This window comes from Pipistrellus kuhlii, unplaced genomic scaffold, assembly GCF_014108245.1.
Source record: "Pipistrellus kuhlii isolate mPipKuh1 unplaced genomic scaffold, mPipKuh1.p scaffold_m20_p_10, whole genome shotgun sequence".
Taxonomy (NCBI): domain Eukaryota; kingdom Metazoa; phylum Chordata; class Mammalia; order Chiroptera; family Vespertilionidae; genus Pipistrellus; species Pipistrellus kuhlii.
In genome coordinates, this window is record NW_023425405.1 from 31,429,199 (window position 1) to 31,448,903 (window position 19,705).

The 19,705-nt window shown below is 35.8% G+C and overlaps 1 protein-coding gene across 11 annotated transcripts in view; it reads left to right on the top strand.

Moving 5' to 3' along the window:
* Positions 1 to 19,705, top strand: part of ETV1 (ETS variant transcription factor 1) — an 87,526-nt gene that overhangs the window by 57,034 nt on the left and 10,787 nt on the right. For 9 of the 11 annotated variants that reach the window (XM_045578235.1, XM_036429298.2, XM_036429290.2 and 6 more), the window contains 3 exons: positions 12,297 to 12,365; positions 13,956 to 14,024; positions 17,027 to 17,196. In XM_045578235.1, the coding sequence (XP_045434191.1) occupies positions 12,297 to 12,365; positions 13,956 to 14,024; positions 17,027 to 17,196 (308 nt within the window). The remainder of the gene's footprint in view (positions 1 to 12,296; positions 12,366 to 13,955; positions 14,025 to 17,026; positions 17,197 to 19,705) is intronic. The other 2 variants (XM_036429299.2, XM_036429297.2) reach the window with 1 other exon arrangement.

A 19,705-nucleotide genomic window follows, 5' to 3' on the forward strand; every position in this document is an offset into this window, starting at 1 on the left:
TTTTTCTTATTTTTGGACTAAATATGTTTCTATGAGGTTTAAAAGCTCTGTATTATCCTGGGAAATAGAAGTGTTTGTGTTATGATCAGAGGTATGTTTTTTTCTAATCTGGGGGTGTATATTTCACATTAGCAGTCCAAATTTATCCTGTTAGGTGTTCCCTGATGTGAGATAAGAAAATATAAGACTTCAAATGATATTTAGGCTAAGAATACATTCTATTTCTTCCTTTTTTTCCTTTCTTCCTTCCTTCCTTCCTTCCTTCCTTCCTTTCTTTCTTCTTTTTTTTTTTTTTTTTTTAACTCTGCACAAGAGTTGAGATTGTTAAGGAAATGACTTTTCCTAGTAGTTCTTCTGGAAAAGTCTGAATTAATTATTAGAAGGAAAGTGGCAAATTGATGGCATGCAGATCTAAAATTCTGTGATGAAATGAACTTTGAGTTTGTCTGAGCCTTCTATTGGACTTCAGTCTTAAGTTTGATGGTTTAAAATTTAAACTAGAGCAGTCATTTTCAAACATTTGTCAGCAAATTCATTTTTTTTCCACCAGAAAGCATAACAGGGGCTGCAGTATATTAAAACAAAAGTAAGGAGCTCTTTACATTTGGAAAAATAAGATGGGCCTTTTCTATTCTCCAATTTTAAATTAATTTATTCTTCACCACTGTATCTGGTACTCACATAGGCCCATGCTGGCACTTTAGTCAAGAGAGTTAAATAGCCATGGCTTTCTAGAATGGCAAGAGAGGAAATTTTTGTCAATGCCATTCTGTGTTTTGCTGTGCTGGCGAGTACTCATCTTAGGCAAATATATAGTAGGGAGAGTGGAGAAGTAATGTTTAATGTTGCTTCTAGTAAGCATTGCCTGGGATTCTCCTTATAAGGTTTATAATATGGTTTTAAAGTGAAGGTTTTAGGATGTGATCAGTGGATGACAGAGCAAGAAGAACATGACTATTTCCTGCAGCCACATAGGAATAGGAATAAGTAGTGCTTTATGTGTTTGGGGATGATTTATTAGGGCCTCACTCAGCTGACTCAGCTTGCCCGAAATTAAAGCATACAACAACATTCAGAAGGCTGAATTCACCCAGTAGTTAATCTCTAAACTATTATGATAGTTACTACTATTACTATGTAATAACTCAGAAATTCTGTCATCAGGGTATATTATGTTTAAAAATGATTTCTACTTATTTATGCAGAGATAGAGTGTAGGTAAATTATATATTTTTTCTAATATATATTCTTACATCCTTTCTGAACAATGGAGTTATATGTGCATAACCAACCAAAAATATTGTTCAAGTAGCACAAGGAATGTCGTGATTACAAAAGGCAACTGTTAAAAAATGCTAATTAAAGCCAGATGGAACAAAGGGAGTAGAAGTAAAGGCTACCAATGTTAATTTTGAATGTCCAGGTCAGCAATAATTAACAGCTTGTCCATATCAAGAGGGAAGGCCTCAATAATTGATAATTATAATTTTAAAAGTATGAAATATTATATTTGAAAACATCTGTCTTGTCATTCTTTACCACATATCTTTGAACTGCCTTATAAAGTAATCCCTAAAAGAATACTGAAGTTTTTCTTAAACCATGAGAAAAGAATGGCATCTGGGAATCACTAATTCAATATATGTTCACTCTTGAGTGGCCTTGCTCAGTTCCATACCTTCTCTGGACACCAGAGTCTGGGACTCCTTACCATCTCTCCACCTGGCTGGGTCAAGCATTTTAATTTTGAACAAAAGCAAAATGTGATGGTAACTTTGTGCTCTGCCATTTTATTTACCAGATATTAGAAATTGGAAGATGAAGGTTAAATTGTCATAACACCATTGTAGACAGTCCTTCATAGGTTTAAAACCAAAAACCCAGGCATTTTTCATGCTTCTCTTCATTCCTTATGCTGTGGGCATGGTAAAGATCCCATGAGAAACCGTGTAGAAAGAGATACACACTGGGATTTTTACTGCATCTGTTTTCCCATAAGGCTTCAGGTCACTGGAAGAGAAGCAGTTTCTTTCCTTTATCGTCAAGGATCAAGTTACAGGTGGCTGATAAAACTTACTACATGTTTAACAGTGTTCAGTATAGGACTCACTCTTCACAAATCATTCCCATAATTGCTCAGAACTAGCATTTTTCCCTCCTCAAAACTCTAGGGATTAGTAATTTTGAGGACAGTAATGGTTATATTTCTGTGAACTGTGGCTTTTTGTACCTGGTATGTAGCATTCCCAAATGCTGAGCCCCGGCCCTGTTTCATTAAATCATTAAGCGTCATTTGCTTATGGACACATTTTCTCCTGAAACCTGGCAGCTCATTTTTCTCTCTCCTAACTTCAAAACTATTGCTTCAAGAAAGCCTAGGGGAGGATCATGTGGGAATTTAAAGGAATTGATCCCTCAGAAAATGTTAACATCTTATCTATTTCTCTAACCTCTAAAGATATTTTTCTTTTACTCAGCCAATGATTTGTGGACTAGCAGATTACTTAATCTCTGATTTTTAGGAGCTTCAATTGTAAAAAAGTGATAGTGATGTCTTTCTAATTGATTTTATTATGATAATAGAGGGTATGGGTTGGTCTTACAATTTAACTTTCATTTTTAGCCTATCTCATACAGGTTTTCCTTATTCTTTTCTATTTTATTTTATTTTTTTTGAGTTAAAATAGCAGATATCCCCAAACAGTTCTCTGGTCTACTATATTAGTTTTTTTCTAAGAAATATTTAAATATGGTCTAAATCTACAGTTACAGTAAGTGGCATTGGCTAGTGATTTGATTTGAGATTTGAGACTACGGTCTGGATTTACTCTTTATGCATTAACACAGGTCAAATGGACAGGGACTGCATTTAAGTCAGTAATGGAAGGCTGAGGGCTGTCTTAAACCAATCACATCAGTTTTACCCATGACGGATTGATCCCTAGGGGCAGAGCCCTGTAAGCATTTCCCTAACATGAATGGACTCTATAGAGCCTGGAGTTTCATTCATAAAATGGAGACTGAAAGGAAACACACACACACTCGCTCTCTTTCTCTGGAATGTTCATTTATACAGAGCTGAAGGGTGTAGTGTTCCATCAGCTGCTGCTTTTGCCAGTTGACTGGAAGTAATGATTAATGCTCATTGGCCCTGCCTGCATGTAACCTGACACTATTTATGGCCTTGCAGGGTTCCTAATGTATAGTGAATGAGAAGACAACATTCTCAAATCAGAAACATAAACAGGAACTGGTGGGTCTGAATTCCATTCAAATATGTCATTTCAGCCGCTCAGTGTTTGTCTAACTTGGATTTTACAGGCAGGAAAGGGGGAAGGGGGGCTAATCTGCTTGTGAGTTGTACTGGCTTGAAAAAAGGAGAATTAGAATGGGGAAGGGAGTGTATTTTATAGTGTGAGAATTTTAGTTTCTTTTTAGAGAAAACAACCAGGATGCTTAGACCCTGAACTATTTATTGCTCATGGATCAAATGAGCATACAGCTGTTTTTATATGTGCAAATAAGATTTGAAATTAAAACAGTTTAAGTGTACATATTTGGATCTTTTCCTGTGATTATGTGTGTGTGTGTGTGTGTGTGTGTGTGTGTGTGTGTGTGTGTGTGTGTATTGAATGTGAACAGGAGCGGAGAGATAAATATTATTTATTTTTTAAAAGGATATATTTCAGATTTAGAAAAACGTTTCAGAGTTTCTACACTTAAAATGATTTCTCTAGTTGAGTTAACTACTTAATAGTTTAGAGAAAAAGGGAGACTTTAATAATATACTTTAACCTTACATATGGAAAACTTTAACCATTTTCAAGAAATTTTTGTTAGAGTAAATAGATATTGTTTTTGTCATGTGTTGTTTGCTTGTATGTGAATTTTCCAGTTAATTGTTTCTAATTCTGGAAAACTTTATATATACATATAAAGACACATGTGAAAAACAAACAAAACAAAACCTGAAGACTGACAAACATGTGTTATTGTGATTTATTTACTATTCTCTCATCCTCTCAAATTTGGAAAAGTCTCTCTGAATGCTCCATTCAGTGGGCCAGCACCATTATACTGCCTTAGCCACATGTTTTTGTTATTCTTAGCATTAAAAAAATAAAACCACCCACTTTGAATGACACTGGCAATATTATACTGAACCCTGGGCGTGCCGTCTGTTTACTGGGTCATAGTGAGCATGTTTTGTTACCTCTTTTGTCCCCAGTGTCCTTATTTATGAAAAGGACCAAATAATTCTCCTACTTTTCTGTTTCTGTAAAGATGAAATATGATTATTTTTGTAAAGTTACTAATATAGTGTTACGGAGAGAGGCAATAATAAAGGATTTCTGTTATGATTTATTTCAATTTCTAGAGATATCCTCAGACTGCTAGTCCTTGAATAAGATGCCATCCTTACGTCTAATATTTACAAACACATTTGGGGGTGGGGGCTACAGGAGATAAGGCAAAAGAGGAGACATATTCTTAAAGTAAAAATAATCATTGTGCAAGGCAAACAAGATCTTGTACTACTTCGCTATTTCCTACTGAACTTGTAGGAAGCAAGTGGAATAAATCTTCTGAATAATGTGATGTTCCAAGGAGAGATAAGAGTGAGAAGACAGAACAATCCATGATGTAGTTGCTTCAAATCATGTAGATTCTAGAATAGTGGTTCTCAACTTTTCTAATGCCAAAATCCTTTAATACAATTCCTCGTGTTGTGGTGACCTCCAACCACAAAATTATTTTTGTTGCTACTTCATAACTGTAATTTTGCTATGTTATGAAATGTAATGTGACTGTGTTTTCTGATGGTCTTAGGTGACCCTGCTAGCGGCTCTCAACCTGTGGGTCGAGACAGGTATTAAGCTGTAGAGTTTAATACCATCCGAAAACACAGATATTTACAGTTATAAAGTAGCAACAAAAATCATTTTATGGTTGGAGGTTACCACATCGTAATGAACTGTATTAAAGGGACGCAGCATTAGAAAAGTTGAGAACCACTGTTCTAGAAGGTGAACAATTTAGTATTGAACTCAACTTTAAAACTTCCTTCTCTTTAATTTTTTTGTGTGGCCTGTTTTGGCAGCTCATGGGATCTCTCCTCATATTTTATTTGAAACTCTAGTTAATTCTCAGAGTACACCGATATCTAATAAATAGTCAGAGTTACAGTTGTGCTTATGTTTCCTAGCACTTCAACTTTATTTTTAACTCTAACTTAATAAAACCTTCACAAGCATGTCAAACTTATAAAACTGTGAGCCTATTAGATCATATAAACTATTCTTATTTGAATCTGGTCATTATTTGGATAGGAACCCAGATGCTTACAAAAACTTTGTAAGTAAAATTCTACACTTATTTCACGGTAGGTGATCTTGAAGTTTTTAAAAGCATCTGAATTCCAGATAACTGAATTCTTTTTTCTTCTTTCTTTTTCTTTCTTTTTTTTTTTTTTAAAGATTTTGCAAAAGCTATGCTAGGCATACAAAGACTATTGTAGTTCTCTTATTGACCTCTGGTCTATCAGTGATAGAGTCAGTACATGTGAATTGTGGTGGAAGCGATATCTCTGCAGATTTTACATATCTGTATACACAGTTTACTGAAAATCCTAAGAAGAACCAGCCCATCTAAGTGTGAATGAGGTAATACTATATTCATCACTCTCTTGAGATTTCAGCCCACTCCAACTTTTTGGCTTCTGCCCATGAGATAAACTATTATATTCACATAATGCATTTGTGACTGACAATACTTAGCTTCTTAAAATTTAACTTTTTTGGTGTCACACTTGTTTTATTTCTCAAGAAAATCCAAACATATAATTCTGGGCCTTATTTGTAGGGTTATTTTTATTTAAGTTGGATTTTTATAATAGAGAGATCATATGGTATATCAAATTACCTCCCATAGCATCCTTTTCAGGAAACATTATAAAATAAAGTCCTCTCAGTTAGCTACATGAAATCTATTCATGTGGCAATAGAAGTGCAGAGTAAAAGGATGCTTGCTATACCAGAATGTTTATGAATGCATTGAAACTTAACTTCATAAAGCTCATGTTATTTATGTACTCTGGAAAACCTTTGCATTTTGAACATTAAACGGTGAGATTACCAGGAAATGAGAAAAACAAAACTGTGAAGTATAAAGTTTAACAATAAAACTTCGGCAAATTATGCCATAATGCTCATCTTGAATGAGATTAGTATCATTAATTAGTTCTAGGTGCAACTTAATATTTCTTTAGATAATAGATAATATGTTTTTTAAAAACTTGGTAAAGCTCCTATATATACATCAAAATACACACACACACACACACACACACACACACACACGTACACATACACATGCACATACACTCATTTTTCACCAAGTACTGGATAATTTAGGTATATGTCAACACACACATTTTGGCTCTGGGCATTTAATGTGCAAAATCAATATCTAAACACAAGTTTAGGTATTGATTTTGTCACCTCCTCAAAGAGTTACTAGTCAAGTGTATACTGCATCTATCTTTACTGTTCACACACATATGAAAGAAAGCAAAATCTCATTAAAATACATTACACTTATTCCTGTTTTGCTGGGGTTTCTCATTTACTTTCACAGACTTACTCTTAAGTTAGCACACTAATTATTGCTACAGGAATGCAAGTAGAAATATCAAATGAAAGAGAGGTGTTTTCCCCTTGTTCTAGGTTTACAATCGGGAGAATTTCCAGGTTTGTATAATAAGAAATTTCAACAGATTATAGGCATATCTCAGGTTGTTGTGACAAATATTTTCTCTCTGATCTGGCCTGCCTTACTCCTAGAAACTTGAAGCAAATCATGCCCTGAAGGGAATCCTTCATTTCAAACTCCTGGATGGCAAATCAGAACAGTACCTAACAATGATACGTGTGCAAATTCAAAACTACGCAATGTGGTCAAACACTTGGGACAGCTTCCCAAGTCAGTATTGCGTTCCCCAATATAGCTCTAAAATGCAAGTCAAGAAACAGAGAAAACACTTTTTCGTTTCATACCTGCACATCTGAATTTAAAGAGGATTTTAACAAAGTCATTGCAGATGAAGAATAATGAAAACTGGCCATTTGGAGTGTTGTTTTACTATTCTTGATTTCCCCTCCACTGAAGAGTATATTCAGATGATGGCAGTGTATTTCTGCTTTGAATTTTTGCAGAATGTTAGATCAGCTTTCATCACCATGAACTCACCAGTGACAAATTATAGACAATTTCATTTCTGCAAGCTGATTTGGCCCAGTACTAATGCCATGTTGTAGAGCTTTTTGATACATAAGTTTCAAAGTGATAAAAAAAAAAACAACACCCTTTGTCTTAAGTTAAATTTGCATAATTCAGTTTACAGATTGAATTGAAAACTTTAAAACCAAAGTTATTTAGTACCCAATATCAAGAGGTATTACTATAAATAGAAGTTCAAAAGAGGTTCCTCTGAATAGTTTTCAAATGTAATGGGAATTATCACTCAAACCTTATAAATAATAAAGTTATAGTGAATTTATAATCAACCTATTTTAAATATCATAGATTTCAAGATACATTTATGAAGATTATTACAGAATAAGTACACTAATAAACAACAAACCAACTATTCAATAGGTAGATGATTTAAGCATAGCAAATTAAGATATTAAAATAATGTTGATACTAATTTTAGTTTCAGGTACTGTAGCTCACTCAGTTTACATACTTGTGAGGTTCACTTAAAAATTGATTCTTTCATTAGTAATAAGTAGTACATATTGAATCATCACCATTTGCAGATTTTGGGTGAAATGTTCCCCAAAAACTTTCCCCATATGATCTTCCCAACAACCCTTTGGTGACATCACTATTGTTCCCATTTCACAGATGTAGAGGTTGAGAGTTAGGCATCCTAAAGAACTAACAAAATGTGCTACTACCCTGAAAAGATTCAAAACCGTTTCTATTAGATGACAAAGGTACATGTTTGTAATCACTCTGCTGTACTAATCTTAAAAGTATAATCTATGGACAAGGACAGTGTAAACTCGCTGTCATCTTAATGTTTGTTCACAGCTTAAATGACAGCTCATTATTAATGCTGGATTTTGTAACTTTTATTTCATAGAAAAACATACGTGACTACGTCTGCAATGCCTATTTTCCCTGCCATGAAACATTTGCCTTTGAAGTCACCGCTTAGCTAGTTGAGATCTTAGATGAGCATTTAGCAGAAGTTAAAATGTAATGCCAAACTTCATTGGCTGGATTTTTTATTAGATAAGGTAGAAATGAAAGCAGCAGGCAATTTAATTAGCAGTAATTTTTCTGGGCAAGTCATTACTTTGATGAACTTCAGAGCAATGTTTATGGCTCCTAATTAACCATGTTAGTCATTTGATTGAATAATCACTTTGGAAATGTTTCTACAATTTGATTAGAGTCTGACCTACTCTGACAGTCATAAATTAACTGGTATCACTTTAGGATAACATGACTTTAGTTACTTTAGAGGAATAAACTCCTCTTAGCTTTTTTAGGCTTCCCTGGATCATATAAAGAACATCAATTTCAAAGATAGATTGGATTTAAACAATGCTAGCCAAGTGTCCAAATTTTAAGAGCTAGATCCTAATTTTATTCACTGTATGGTATAATAAATAGTTTTAAGAAATGACAAAAACACAATTATATTCTCATATGAAATTTTTTTCTAACTTGTGATTCAGTGTTGTTTTTTCCCCAACCTCCCTTAGAAATTAGATTACAAGTTGGGTCTTTTGAAATGTAATGGAGGGTCTGGCATTAGCTTTATTAGGTCATTAATTTATTATATTTTAAATCAGAATACTTTAAATATCAAAGATTAGCTGAAACCGGTTTGGCTCAGTGGATAGAGCGTCAGCCTGCAGACTGAAAAGTCCTGGGATCGATTCCCAACAAGGGCATTTATTATACTACCTTGGTTGCAAGCACATCCCCAGTAGGGGGTGTGCAAGAGGCAGCTGATCAATGATTCCCTTTCACCTGTGTTTCTAACGCTCTATCCCTCTCTCTTCCTCTCTGTAAAAAAATCAATAAAATATATTTTAAAAAATAAAAAAGTATCAAATATTAATAAATATTACAGATTAAGAGCAACAGAATCAAGAAAGAAGCATCAGACCGTCCAACCTCAGTGGGAAGGCAGGGAGGAGGGAGTAAGAGATCAACCAAAGGACAATAAAGAATTTTTAAAAAGCAGCCAATTCAGTAGATACATGAGTATTAGTGGAATTTTCTACCCAATACTATCTTAGATGTTAAGTGTCTAGTTTTCAAGGATTTTGCTTATTTTGTATTGTTTTAGAGGACTTGCATAAAATGTTCCTTCAACATTGAATAGTAGTTTTCTTAGAAATGTTTGTGTTTTTTTCTCTCTCCCTCTCTTTTCCTCTGCTGGGGAGTAAAGACTGCTTTAGTCACACACTTACATGTAATAGAGTTTGCCTATATGTTTTCCTCCAGCCGCCTCCAGAGCCAGCCAGCTGTTTCAGAGTCACACTCCAGCTGGGCAGCGTCAGTAAAAGTATTTTGTGGCAGGGTGTCAACATTGGTAGGGCAAAATGCTTGCTTCTAAGCAGCTGCTGAGCTGACGGCCTCGTCTCTAACACCATCCCCTCTAGGCCCAGCTGCTCGGAGGGACTTTATACCTGGCGATAAATCAAAATAACATTAAAAATTACATGCAGGCACCACCGTTGGTTAAAAAGTTGGGATCAAATGTGTTGCTAAATTTGGCAACCCAGAAGATCAACTACATCGCCACCCTATTGTAAATCTGATAGCAGGGAACAAGGTTAACTCCCTTTTGTAGGATCAGAATTGTATACCATGTAATACTTTATATAAAGAAGGCAAGGTGTAATAAGCTGTTTGATAAGGAATTTCTGGCTGTTTTCAACTTGTAAGCTATTGATTCCTACGTACATGTATATGTTACTAGAGGCCCGATGCACGAAATTCATACAAGGGGCTCTACCCCCACTGCCATGGTGGCCCCTCTGCCTCCGTCCCTGCTGCCATGGCTTCTTCCAGAAGGGTGTCCAGTCTAATTGGCATATTATGCATTTATTATTATAGATTGCTATGATGGGTTGCCATTAAAATATATTTTATTGAGACCATATACCACATGTGTCAAACACAAGGCCCGCGGGCCAAATCCGTCCCGCCAGGCCTTGCAATGTGGCCCGCACCGCGCTGTCATCACTGCACTCCGCTGCGTTTCCATCACAATGACAGTTTATGACTGTTCAGTAAACCATTCGGCCCGCGATTTAGGCTGGATTTTAGATTTTGGCTCCTTCTCTGATTGAGTTCGACACCCCTGCCATATACAATAAACTTTTTTTCGGTGGGGAAAAAAAAAGTCTTCTGTTTTGGTCCATTCATCACCACAACGGTTTAAAAATGAATCAGGCTTTAACAATGGAACATTCCAGGCCAATGATGACATTTGGGCCACGCAGTGCTACTTATCTATCACATGGAAAGTCTATAGATGGGTAGTTAAAAGGAGATATAGTACTTAGATTGCAATTCATTTAAATGTTCTTTATTACTTGTTAGGTGATTTGCTTACTGCAAGTGGTAGAAAAGAGGACCTATTATTATATTAAACTAGAGGCCCAGTGCACAAAATTTGTGCATGGGAGAGGTGGGGGTCCCTCAGTCTAGCCTGCACCCTCTCACAATCCAGGACCACTGACTCCTAACTGCCCACCTGCCTGCCCACCTGCCTGATTGCTCCTAACCACTCTGCCTGCCTGCCTGATCACTTCTATACTCTCTGCCTGTCTCCCTGATTGCCCCTAAGCCCTCCCCTGCTGGCCTAATCACCCCTAAATGCCCTCCTCTGCAGGCCCGATTATCCCTAACTGCCTCTGCCTCAGCCCTGCCAACGTGGCTTTGTCCGAAGGAGGACCGGATAACCAGAGGATCTCAATCGACCCAGTCTAATTAGCATATTACCCTTTCATTAGTATAGATAGCATACTTTTTGTGTACATTTTCTAAATTTACTTTTATATATGTTGTTTTAAAAAACTTTAGTAATGCATACAGATGATAGAATTAATTTGATCACATATATTTATACCTTCTTATAAAAACTACATATATAATGCAGCATTGGGCTCAGGTTTGTGAAAACTAAAACTTAAAAAATTTGGAGAATCTACTTGGAAAAGGAAAAGGAAAAGAAAATGACATTGCATATATTAATACAAGCATTAGGTTCAGGGCTCAGAAGACAATTGGAAGTACAGGGTCCTACAGTTTAAACTGCACTAGTTTCACCCGAATCCCCCCTGGTTATGTAAGTGATCTTCCATATTCAGAATCAAAGAACGTGGGACTGTAGTAGAGTTTAGATAACATCTGACTCAACCTTTTATTTTATAGAAATACAAGCACAAATTGGTGTGTCTTAAGTGTGTAGCTTAATTAGTAGTAAATGAAGGACCTGGAATTTTAATCTGCCTCATAATCCACATTTCTTTCCTTTTCTCCCTATCTAAGCTACTTAACATATGAAATACATAGTATGATTTAAGTTTAACCATTAATCAAGTTTGGTAATGAGCTAACTTGGTCACATAAGGAAAGCTTCAGTCCTTGGGTAATAATAGTGTTTGCTATAAATTTTTGGATTTCTGTTTTATAGCCTCATTGGTTTTGAATATGATTTGTGCGCTTAACAAAATGAAAAGCCAGTCATGCTTTTTTTTTTTTTTTTTAATCTGGGGAGAAAAAATAGCAGTCACCTTAAAGGGATGGAGTAATTTTAAGAGATGTAGCTATTTCATCTGGTCATAGTAATTTCTACCCAGTGTTCATGAAATAAGCTATGAATTAGTTTTGTTGAATTTTGCTCTGACCGCCATGGGATATATGTATATATTTATTCCATAAAAAGCCTGAAACTTATTTTAATTCACAACACTGTTTCAAGGACACCATTACAATCATGTAGGGACTTGCAGGTAGAGCCAGCCTTTAGCAAGATTAATGTTGATAAAACTCTGAATTCCAATATGTGTTCTAGGGAATTGGTTCAACAAGCTTCTCCCATTTCTTGAGTGTGGCCTGCCTGAACTGTTAACTGTGTTGACAAGTTCCCTTCATGGTGGCTCGTGTCAATTCCTGTTCCTTTCTTATCTGCACTGTGTCTATTGATAGCTGCAGGTTTCAGCTCCAGACTTCTCCCTGACCCATGCTGTTTCCTCTTTCAGAAGTGCCTAGCTGCCACTCCATCTATATGAGGCAAGAAGGCTACCTGGCTCATCCCAGCAGAACAGAAGTTAAGTTTTTCATTATTGACATTCCTGGCAAGTACCTGTCAACATCATCAGACGTCCCAAGGATGCAGTCACTTAATTAGTCGTCATGTTTTACAGGGAAAATAGCTTACGTTCCCTAAACCATTACTTTTCAACTATAGCTTTTTAAAGTAGAAGAATGATTTTTTTTTTCAGGTCATGATATCCTGCATTTGGTTGTGAACATGAGTCATGTGCATATAAACAGCTGAAATGTGGATTTCTATGTTCCTTTTTTTTGTGTGTGCCAATAACCACATCCTTTTTAAACAGAACATGTGCTTTATAGATTACCCCGCCTTACTGCTCTGTACTGAAATGTATCTTCGAGGAATTTTCAGTGTTGCTTTACAGACCTACATCAATCTTTTAAAAATAAAATACAGTATTTACTTTTTAAAATCCGGGATTTTACATTTTTTGGACAAGTTATTAAGAACAGAAATTCACACAAGAGGACTAGAGATGGAGTTTTCATTGTGGATGTGTTTTGGTAACCATGGTGGGAAAAGCTTTGAGCCAAGAACTTTGATGTTGGCAACAGAAAGAATAAATATGATTTTATCTGGATGTTATTCACGTTAAAATATTTATGGAAATAGGTGTATGGTTCTTAATAGAAATGATATATGTATTTTCAGTGACATGATGCAGGTGTATCCTGCTAGGTTTGGTCTAATATTGATTGTTTAATATAAATTATATTAGTAGAAGTAAATTCCTATGTTTAAAATATAGTTTAATGAGCTAGTAAATCCAAAATATTGAGAACAAAAGTCTGCACAAATGCAATGAAATTGTTGTTGCTACTATTGTTAATCTTATGTATCCACAATAGAGACTAATACATTTTAGAAATAAAACTGTGACTATGTGACATTTCCTCCTGGTGATTAAATATAACAATTAAGTAAAGGTCCACAGTTAAGAATATTTGGAAGACAAAATGATTGTGAAAAGCTGTCACTTTATTTTGCCCTTTTTTTGTGTGTGTGTGGACTTATAGCACAAAAGAAAAGTCTAAAAAATTTTATTTAACTACCTTGGCTATTAAAGATGAAAACTCGAAGAGACTAGCCTAGATATTTCACCAAGGAAGGAAATATCTAGACTCTTGGACTAGTTCATTAGTGTAATCATGCAAAGCAAATATCGGTCATTTATTTCAACTTCCCTGTCGTTTCATTGAATAACAAAACTTGGAAGAATATGGGAAAGATGATATGTTATAAACCCTAGGTTTCCAGTTTTCATGTGAACTTTATGATTGGCTTAGCAATAACATCAATAGCTAATTCTCATATATCACCATGTGTTATACACTAGTCTAAACTTGTATATTTTAAATCATTTAATCCTCCCAACATACCTAAAATGTATATGGCTTATTATTCTCATTTTATAGATGAGGAAACTAAGGTACGGGAGTTAAATAATGTGCCCAAGGTCACAGAGCTGAAAAATAGCAGTTATTTTCTACCTCACTTACGGTGTTCATGGTTTTATTTTACTATAAGTTTTTTGTGAGCTTCATTTCTATCGTGACTAAATGTATGTCATTTTCTCCCACAGGCTGTATGTTTGAAAAGGGCCCCAGGCAGTTCTATGATGACACCTGTGTTGTCCCCGAGAAATTCGATGGTAGGTTTCTCATTGTGCTTCAAGTTTTGCTTTCAGTAGTGCAGGTCTACAGATCACTCTAGCTTCTCTTGAAAACAGTCAGCATCCCTGTGTCTGTGCGCATCATTTATGATGCACTCAATTCTTGCTCAACTTCTACCTTTTATAAATTCTCTTTCCTGTCTCCATTAAGAGGCTTTTTTCTTTTGTCCCATAAGAGATCTCATCCTTAGAGATATAGCCAGACTGCCCTTTTTGCTAGACTCTGTGTAGAGTAAGAGGAGGCTTTCCATTGGCCCACTGAGCGCATGCAGCTTGTTGTTGGAGATTTATTGAAAGCTGCTCCCATAATTAACAAAGCAGAACAGAAAGCATGCTACTGTGGATGCACTGATGACTAATGCGGCCTCTTTCCTTTCATTGTTCATGGAAAGATGCAGTATGGAACAACATAGCTGCCCATTGGGTTAGTGATTGCTAGTCCTTCCTTTTGTTTTTTTCTTTTCTGGGAAGATGTTCATTCCTAGTGGCATTACTTTGTGATTGCTTGAAAGGGAGTTGGGAAAGCATTACCTTTTTAACATCATTCACTACTTCCAGAAGATTCCAGATGTTAGAAAGGAGTGCTAGTGAGATAGAATCTTCTTTTCCTGACAAGGGTGGCAGAAGTCAAGCATCTCTAGAGGAAGCTTGGGTATAAGTTGAAGTTAATTGACTTAGTGGTTCTTCAGAGTGGTGTCCATGTTTCCTGCCTGGATTGTCTAACAGGAAACGAGCAGGGGGCAACCGATTAGCTGATTGCACAAACTTTGGGGATCATAGCCATAATGACTTGGTAGCTCTCAGAAGTTTCTAATTGCCATTATTTAAACAGCAAAGTCATGCTCAGATTGCTTCTCCATCTCTAATTAGTTGCTTGTTGACTCCTCTGTTCTCAAGGTTTCTGCTTCCCTTAACGCCTCTCAAAAGGGATAGGACGCCAAGTTTTGGGAAGGTCTGTTTCCTTCGCCTTCCTTTAAATTGTTAAGTTCATTCAAGGTCATGGGGTGAAAACTCTAATAGGGGTCACTTTTTTGGGGCTTTATTTTATAATAGATGTTAGTTTTAAACTTTGAGTCTCAGAGGCATGATCCATGTTATTTTTAACCATTCGTAGAGCATCACCATTCTTAAAATACAACTTTTTCCCTTGAGACAAAGCATCAATCTTTTACTTCTTGGAATGACCTTTTACAGTTCTGTTCAGTATTAGCAAGCTTAATATTTTAAGAAATGTTGGTAGGCAGTATGGGCATATAAGGAAGAAAAATAACTAAAACTATAGACAGGATTATATATAATCTAACAGGCCAATATATTAATGTTCAGGGAAGCTAACTATATTGATTATTCCCTTTGACTTTTAAATATTAGTCAATTTTATAGTAGAAAATATTTTTGAAAGATAGTAAGAGTCTTACATTTTATAGGAAGTAGGAAACAAGAAGAAAGAATAGCAAAAGGTTGTTTATTTTTCATTGTACCAGGCCAGTGCAATCGGTCACATTTATAGGCAGAAGCAATCTAGAGATTATAAAATTTGACAGTGTTTCACTCTGTCTGCATAATTGCTCAGTTGCCCTCATGAACAATTTGTAAATCTCAGAAGGAAAAGAAAAGACACAGATGAATAAAACTGCCATGGAATCAATATGAAGAGAGCAGCACTCCTGTTTTACCTAGCTTAGACCAAAACAACATAATGATTTTTAGCAGCTACTGACAATAATTTGTCTTTGGTTTAGGTTTTTAAAGTAGTGTTCTTTCTGTAATTATTTTAAGAGGTGTATCTTTGTTTACTGATCAAAGGAAAGTTGTTTTCTTTTTTTAAAAAAAGCTTGTGATTTGGTCTGTTTATAATTCACACTTAGTGTGAGTAGATCAGCTTGAATATATTCTTTCTAAAGTGTTTCTTAGTGGAGAGAAATTCATCCATTAACAGTGATATACTCATGGGGCACTAGACATTAAACTTTCAGTGTGACCTCTTCTATATATTTTAAAGACAGTTGGCTGGAGATCCAAGTAAATAATCAGTATTTTTTTGTTTATTTGTATTTATTTATTTATTTATTATTATTTTTGCTAAAACCAAGGCAACTGATCTTATCCCAGAAGTATTTCAACAGTAACAACATTATTGCTGTAATTTACTTCATTGGTTATTGTTCTTATGTAACAAACCTTTCTTGCTTAAAAATATAAATTTACTGAAAGCTCTGGTGTATACATTTTTAAGTTGGATTTTAGAAAAAGGGAAGCAAGCTAAATTTAAGTGAGTGAAACACAAGTAAAAAAGAAAAATGAGAATTTTCATTTGTTGCCAGTTGCAAAAAGTGTTAGAGCCTGTATGAAGATGTGGACGAAGTATGTTCTGATGGTAACCAGCATGCCCTTAATTGCCCCTGAGATTTGCCTAATTGTATGAAGTGCATATTACTTAACTCAGAGTTTAAGATGCTATTAAATTTGCTTTGACATGTTTGCATTAAAATATGCAAGTTTGTCATGCCCAGGTCAATGAGATATTTATAAATTGTAGTTTGCAGAATTTAATTTCTACAAATAAAAAGCCTAAAGCTTAAAATTGATTCCTCCATCTTCAGTGTTGCTTAGAGCAGTGAGTAATGATATTAACAATAAAAGCCAAGAAGTGTGTTAGATGCTATGGTTTTTAAAGAAATCAATGGGGGGAAAAATAGCAATACAAAATTTTTACAAGCAAATGACATCCATACGTTGATTCCACACCTACAGGCAGTTATTTTAACCCTTATATGTTATATACATCTGTCTATAAGTTTGGATAGATATGTGGTTTACATTCAATCCCCTAAGTATTTCAAAGCTCTATTATATGATGACGCATTTCATAGAAATCCATAAAGTTTCTGTGGTTTAACCATTTAACACTGGTTTAATGTAAATTTATGCAAATGCCGTGTTGCTAATACTAGAAATGTAATTTCTTTTTTTTAATTTAGGAGACATCAAGCAAGAGCCAGGAATGTACCGGGAAGGCCCCACCTACCAGCGGCGGGGATCCCTTCAGCTCTGGCAGTTTTTGGTAGCTCTTCTGGATGACCCCTCAAATTCCCATTTCATTGCCTGGACCGGGCGAGGCATGGAATTCAAACTGATTGAGCCCGAAGAGGTGGGTGTAGTAGGTCTTAAAATATAAAGAAACATATGTGATGAATATGCCAGATATGTGGTGGTTTTTTGGTTTTTTTTTTAACTTTTAAAATTTAGGGACTCCTTCCCCATTATAAAGTGTGGGGGTAAGCAGTATACATTTAAAATAAAACACATGGCGTGATTGTTCCAGTTGAACACCATCCTACAGTGTGGATGGTGCAGAAAATCAATCAGCATCACTAGCACAAGTGTTTATTCGAGAATGCGGGGCTGTAGGATGTCTTTAAAGGAGCATCTAAGTGGGGGTGTTGGATGGTCTTTAGGGCAGAAAGGGGATATCTGAGAGGCTCAGGTAGTTTTGAGTAGGAGGCATTGTTGTTGCTGATGGGCAGTTATTATTTGTATCATCCTGATTTTGTTAAGGGAGTTGGAGAGTAATATTTAGACACCCAAGTCTCTGCAATAGGGGGTGGAGGAAAGACAGCTGTGGGGGAGAGCAGCATGCAAGGGCCACAGTGGGACATTTCCACTCCTTACATGTTTCTTAGGAGACACAGGCCTGGTAGGAACATGGTTTCCCTTCGATTGTGGGTGATATTTGTTTCAAGTCAGCTGGGCCCAGGCTCATGCCACTGGAAGGTAGGAATGAAGTTTAAAACTCATCATAATGCATAGAAATTAACAAAATGAGAGGACTCTGGATAGAGATAATATGAATAAATGCAAAACACATTCAACTAACTGTTCAGCTGTCGCTGTTCCCCACCCTTATACAAATGGCGTATTTTCCTGAAGAACTTCTCAGTTAATTCTCCCTCCACTCTATCCAGCTCTAGATTTGGGCTTAAGGTTACTATTATTACTACAGTGTAACTCAGCAATAGCGTTTGGACCCGGTATGGAATGATTGTTCTATGATATTTTTTTTTTAATTAAAGTTGCTTGCTCTGCTACCATTAAAACTGACTTTGGGCCCTAACCAGTTTCAATAGAGCATTGTCCTGCGGACTGAAGGGTTCAAAATTCAATTCTGGTCAATTGCATGTGGCTGAGTTGCAGGCCCTATCACCAGTAGGGGGTGTGCAGGAGGCAGCTAATCAATGATACTCTCTCATCATTGATGTTTCCATCTCTCTCTCCCTTCTTCTCTGAAATAAATAAAAATATATATATTTTTAAAAAAACTGACTTTGGTTTACATTAGCCAAGAAAGCAATAGAAGACGTGTAGCTAACATACCTCTCTGTGATTGATCATTTGACTGTAGCATCTTAAACACTCAGAAGGGGGTAAAAAAATAAAGATATCCAGCTGGGTTTACAGCTAAAGTGATTAGTTTCATATAGACTGGGCATCTACAATCTAGGCTAATGCGTCCATATGTCTTACAATTTATACCGTAGGATATCATATATTCAGTTCTAATAAGATCACATGCTCTAACTTGTTAGTCAGGAGATAGGTTCACACATTAAGATTTAGGAGATGATCTGATTCAAATATGTATTAAGAGAAGTATGAAACAGAGGAGTTGGTTAGCACAGTGGAGTCTACTCCAAGTCATAAGTAGTGACACTACCGTGTTAGCTTGGCAACATTATCTTTGCTCCTCCCCCTCTCCCCCCACGCCACACACTCACACACACACACACACAGGGCTAACATCAGAATGTGAAAAGTGCCCATTATCTAGTATGGGCTAGATATTTGAATTTTGTAATGTGTCTAAAGTTAAATTTGTCAAAAAATAGTTTTTATGTAGATATACTTAAATGACACAAGAATTCTAAAAACTGAAACTGAGAACACTTAAAGTAATGTGTTCTTCACCTCAGGAACAATGTTAATAATGTAAGAGTTGGTTCATGCTACAAGTGAATACATTCAACAGGAATTTATATCAGTTATTCCCCTCCATGTGAGATTAAAACGAAGTTGAGGAGAAACAGATTATTAAATTTCTTTCTATATATTTATTAAGTTAGGAGAATTATTGAATTATGTGAGTAATTATTGATCCATTCAGGAAAGTACAAATTCATAGGCAAGTGATTACTTTCCTTATACAGAAGCTGTTGACTTTTATGATAATCAGCTTCAAATAAGTAGAAGACTTGACCAGAGGACCATTAAGTTCCATCAAATTCTGAATTTTTGTGTTGTTGTGGGTGTTTTTTTTATATAAGGAAGCCATACAGTTACATCTGTTCCTTACAGCAACCCAGCATGTAGGCTCCTTGTCTGTGGCAGATTCATAAAGTCAACAGGGGCTGGGTAATTCAAAGCTAGTGGGCCATTTCCAAATAGTAAGGGACTGAATGGCAATTGTGCAATAAGCCCTAAATGTGTCCTAAGGCCTTTGTTCAAAATGAAACATCCCATTTCTGATTGATGTATTGTTCACTTTTGCACTTGCTTCCACCATGCCATGGCTTTACTGTTTATGTTTAAATTTCTTTGGAAAGTGTTCGTGAAATTGGTTCAGCCTGCGAGGCCTGTGGTCACCCTCCTCCCTTTATTACACA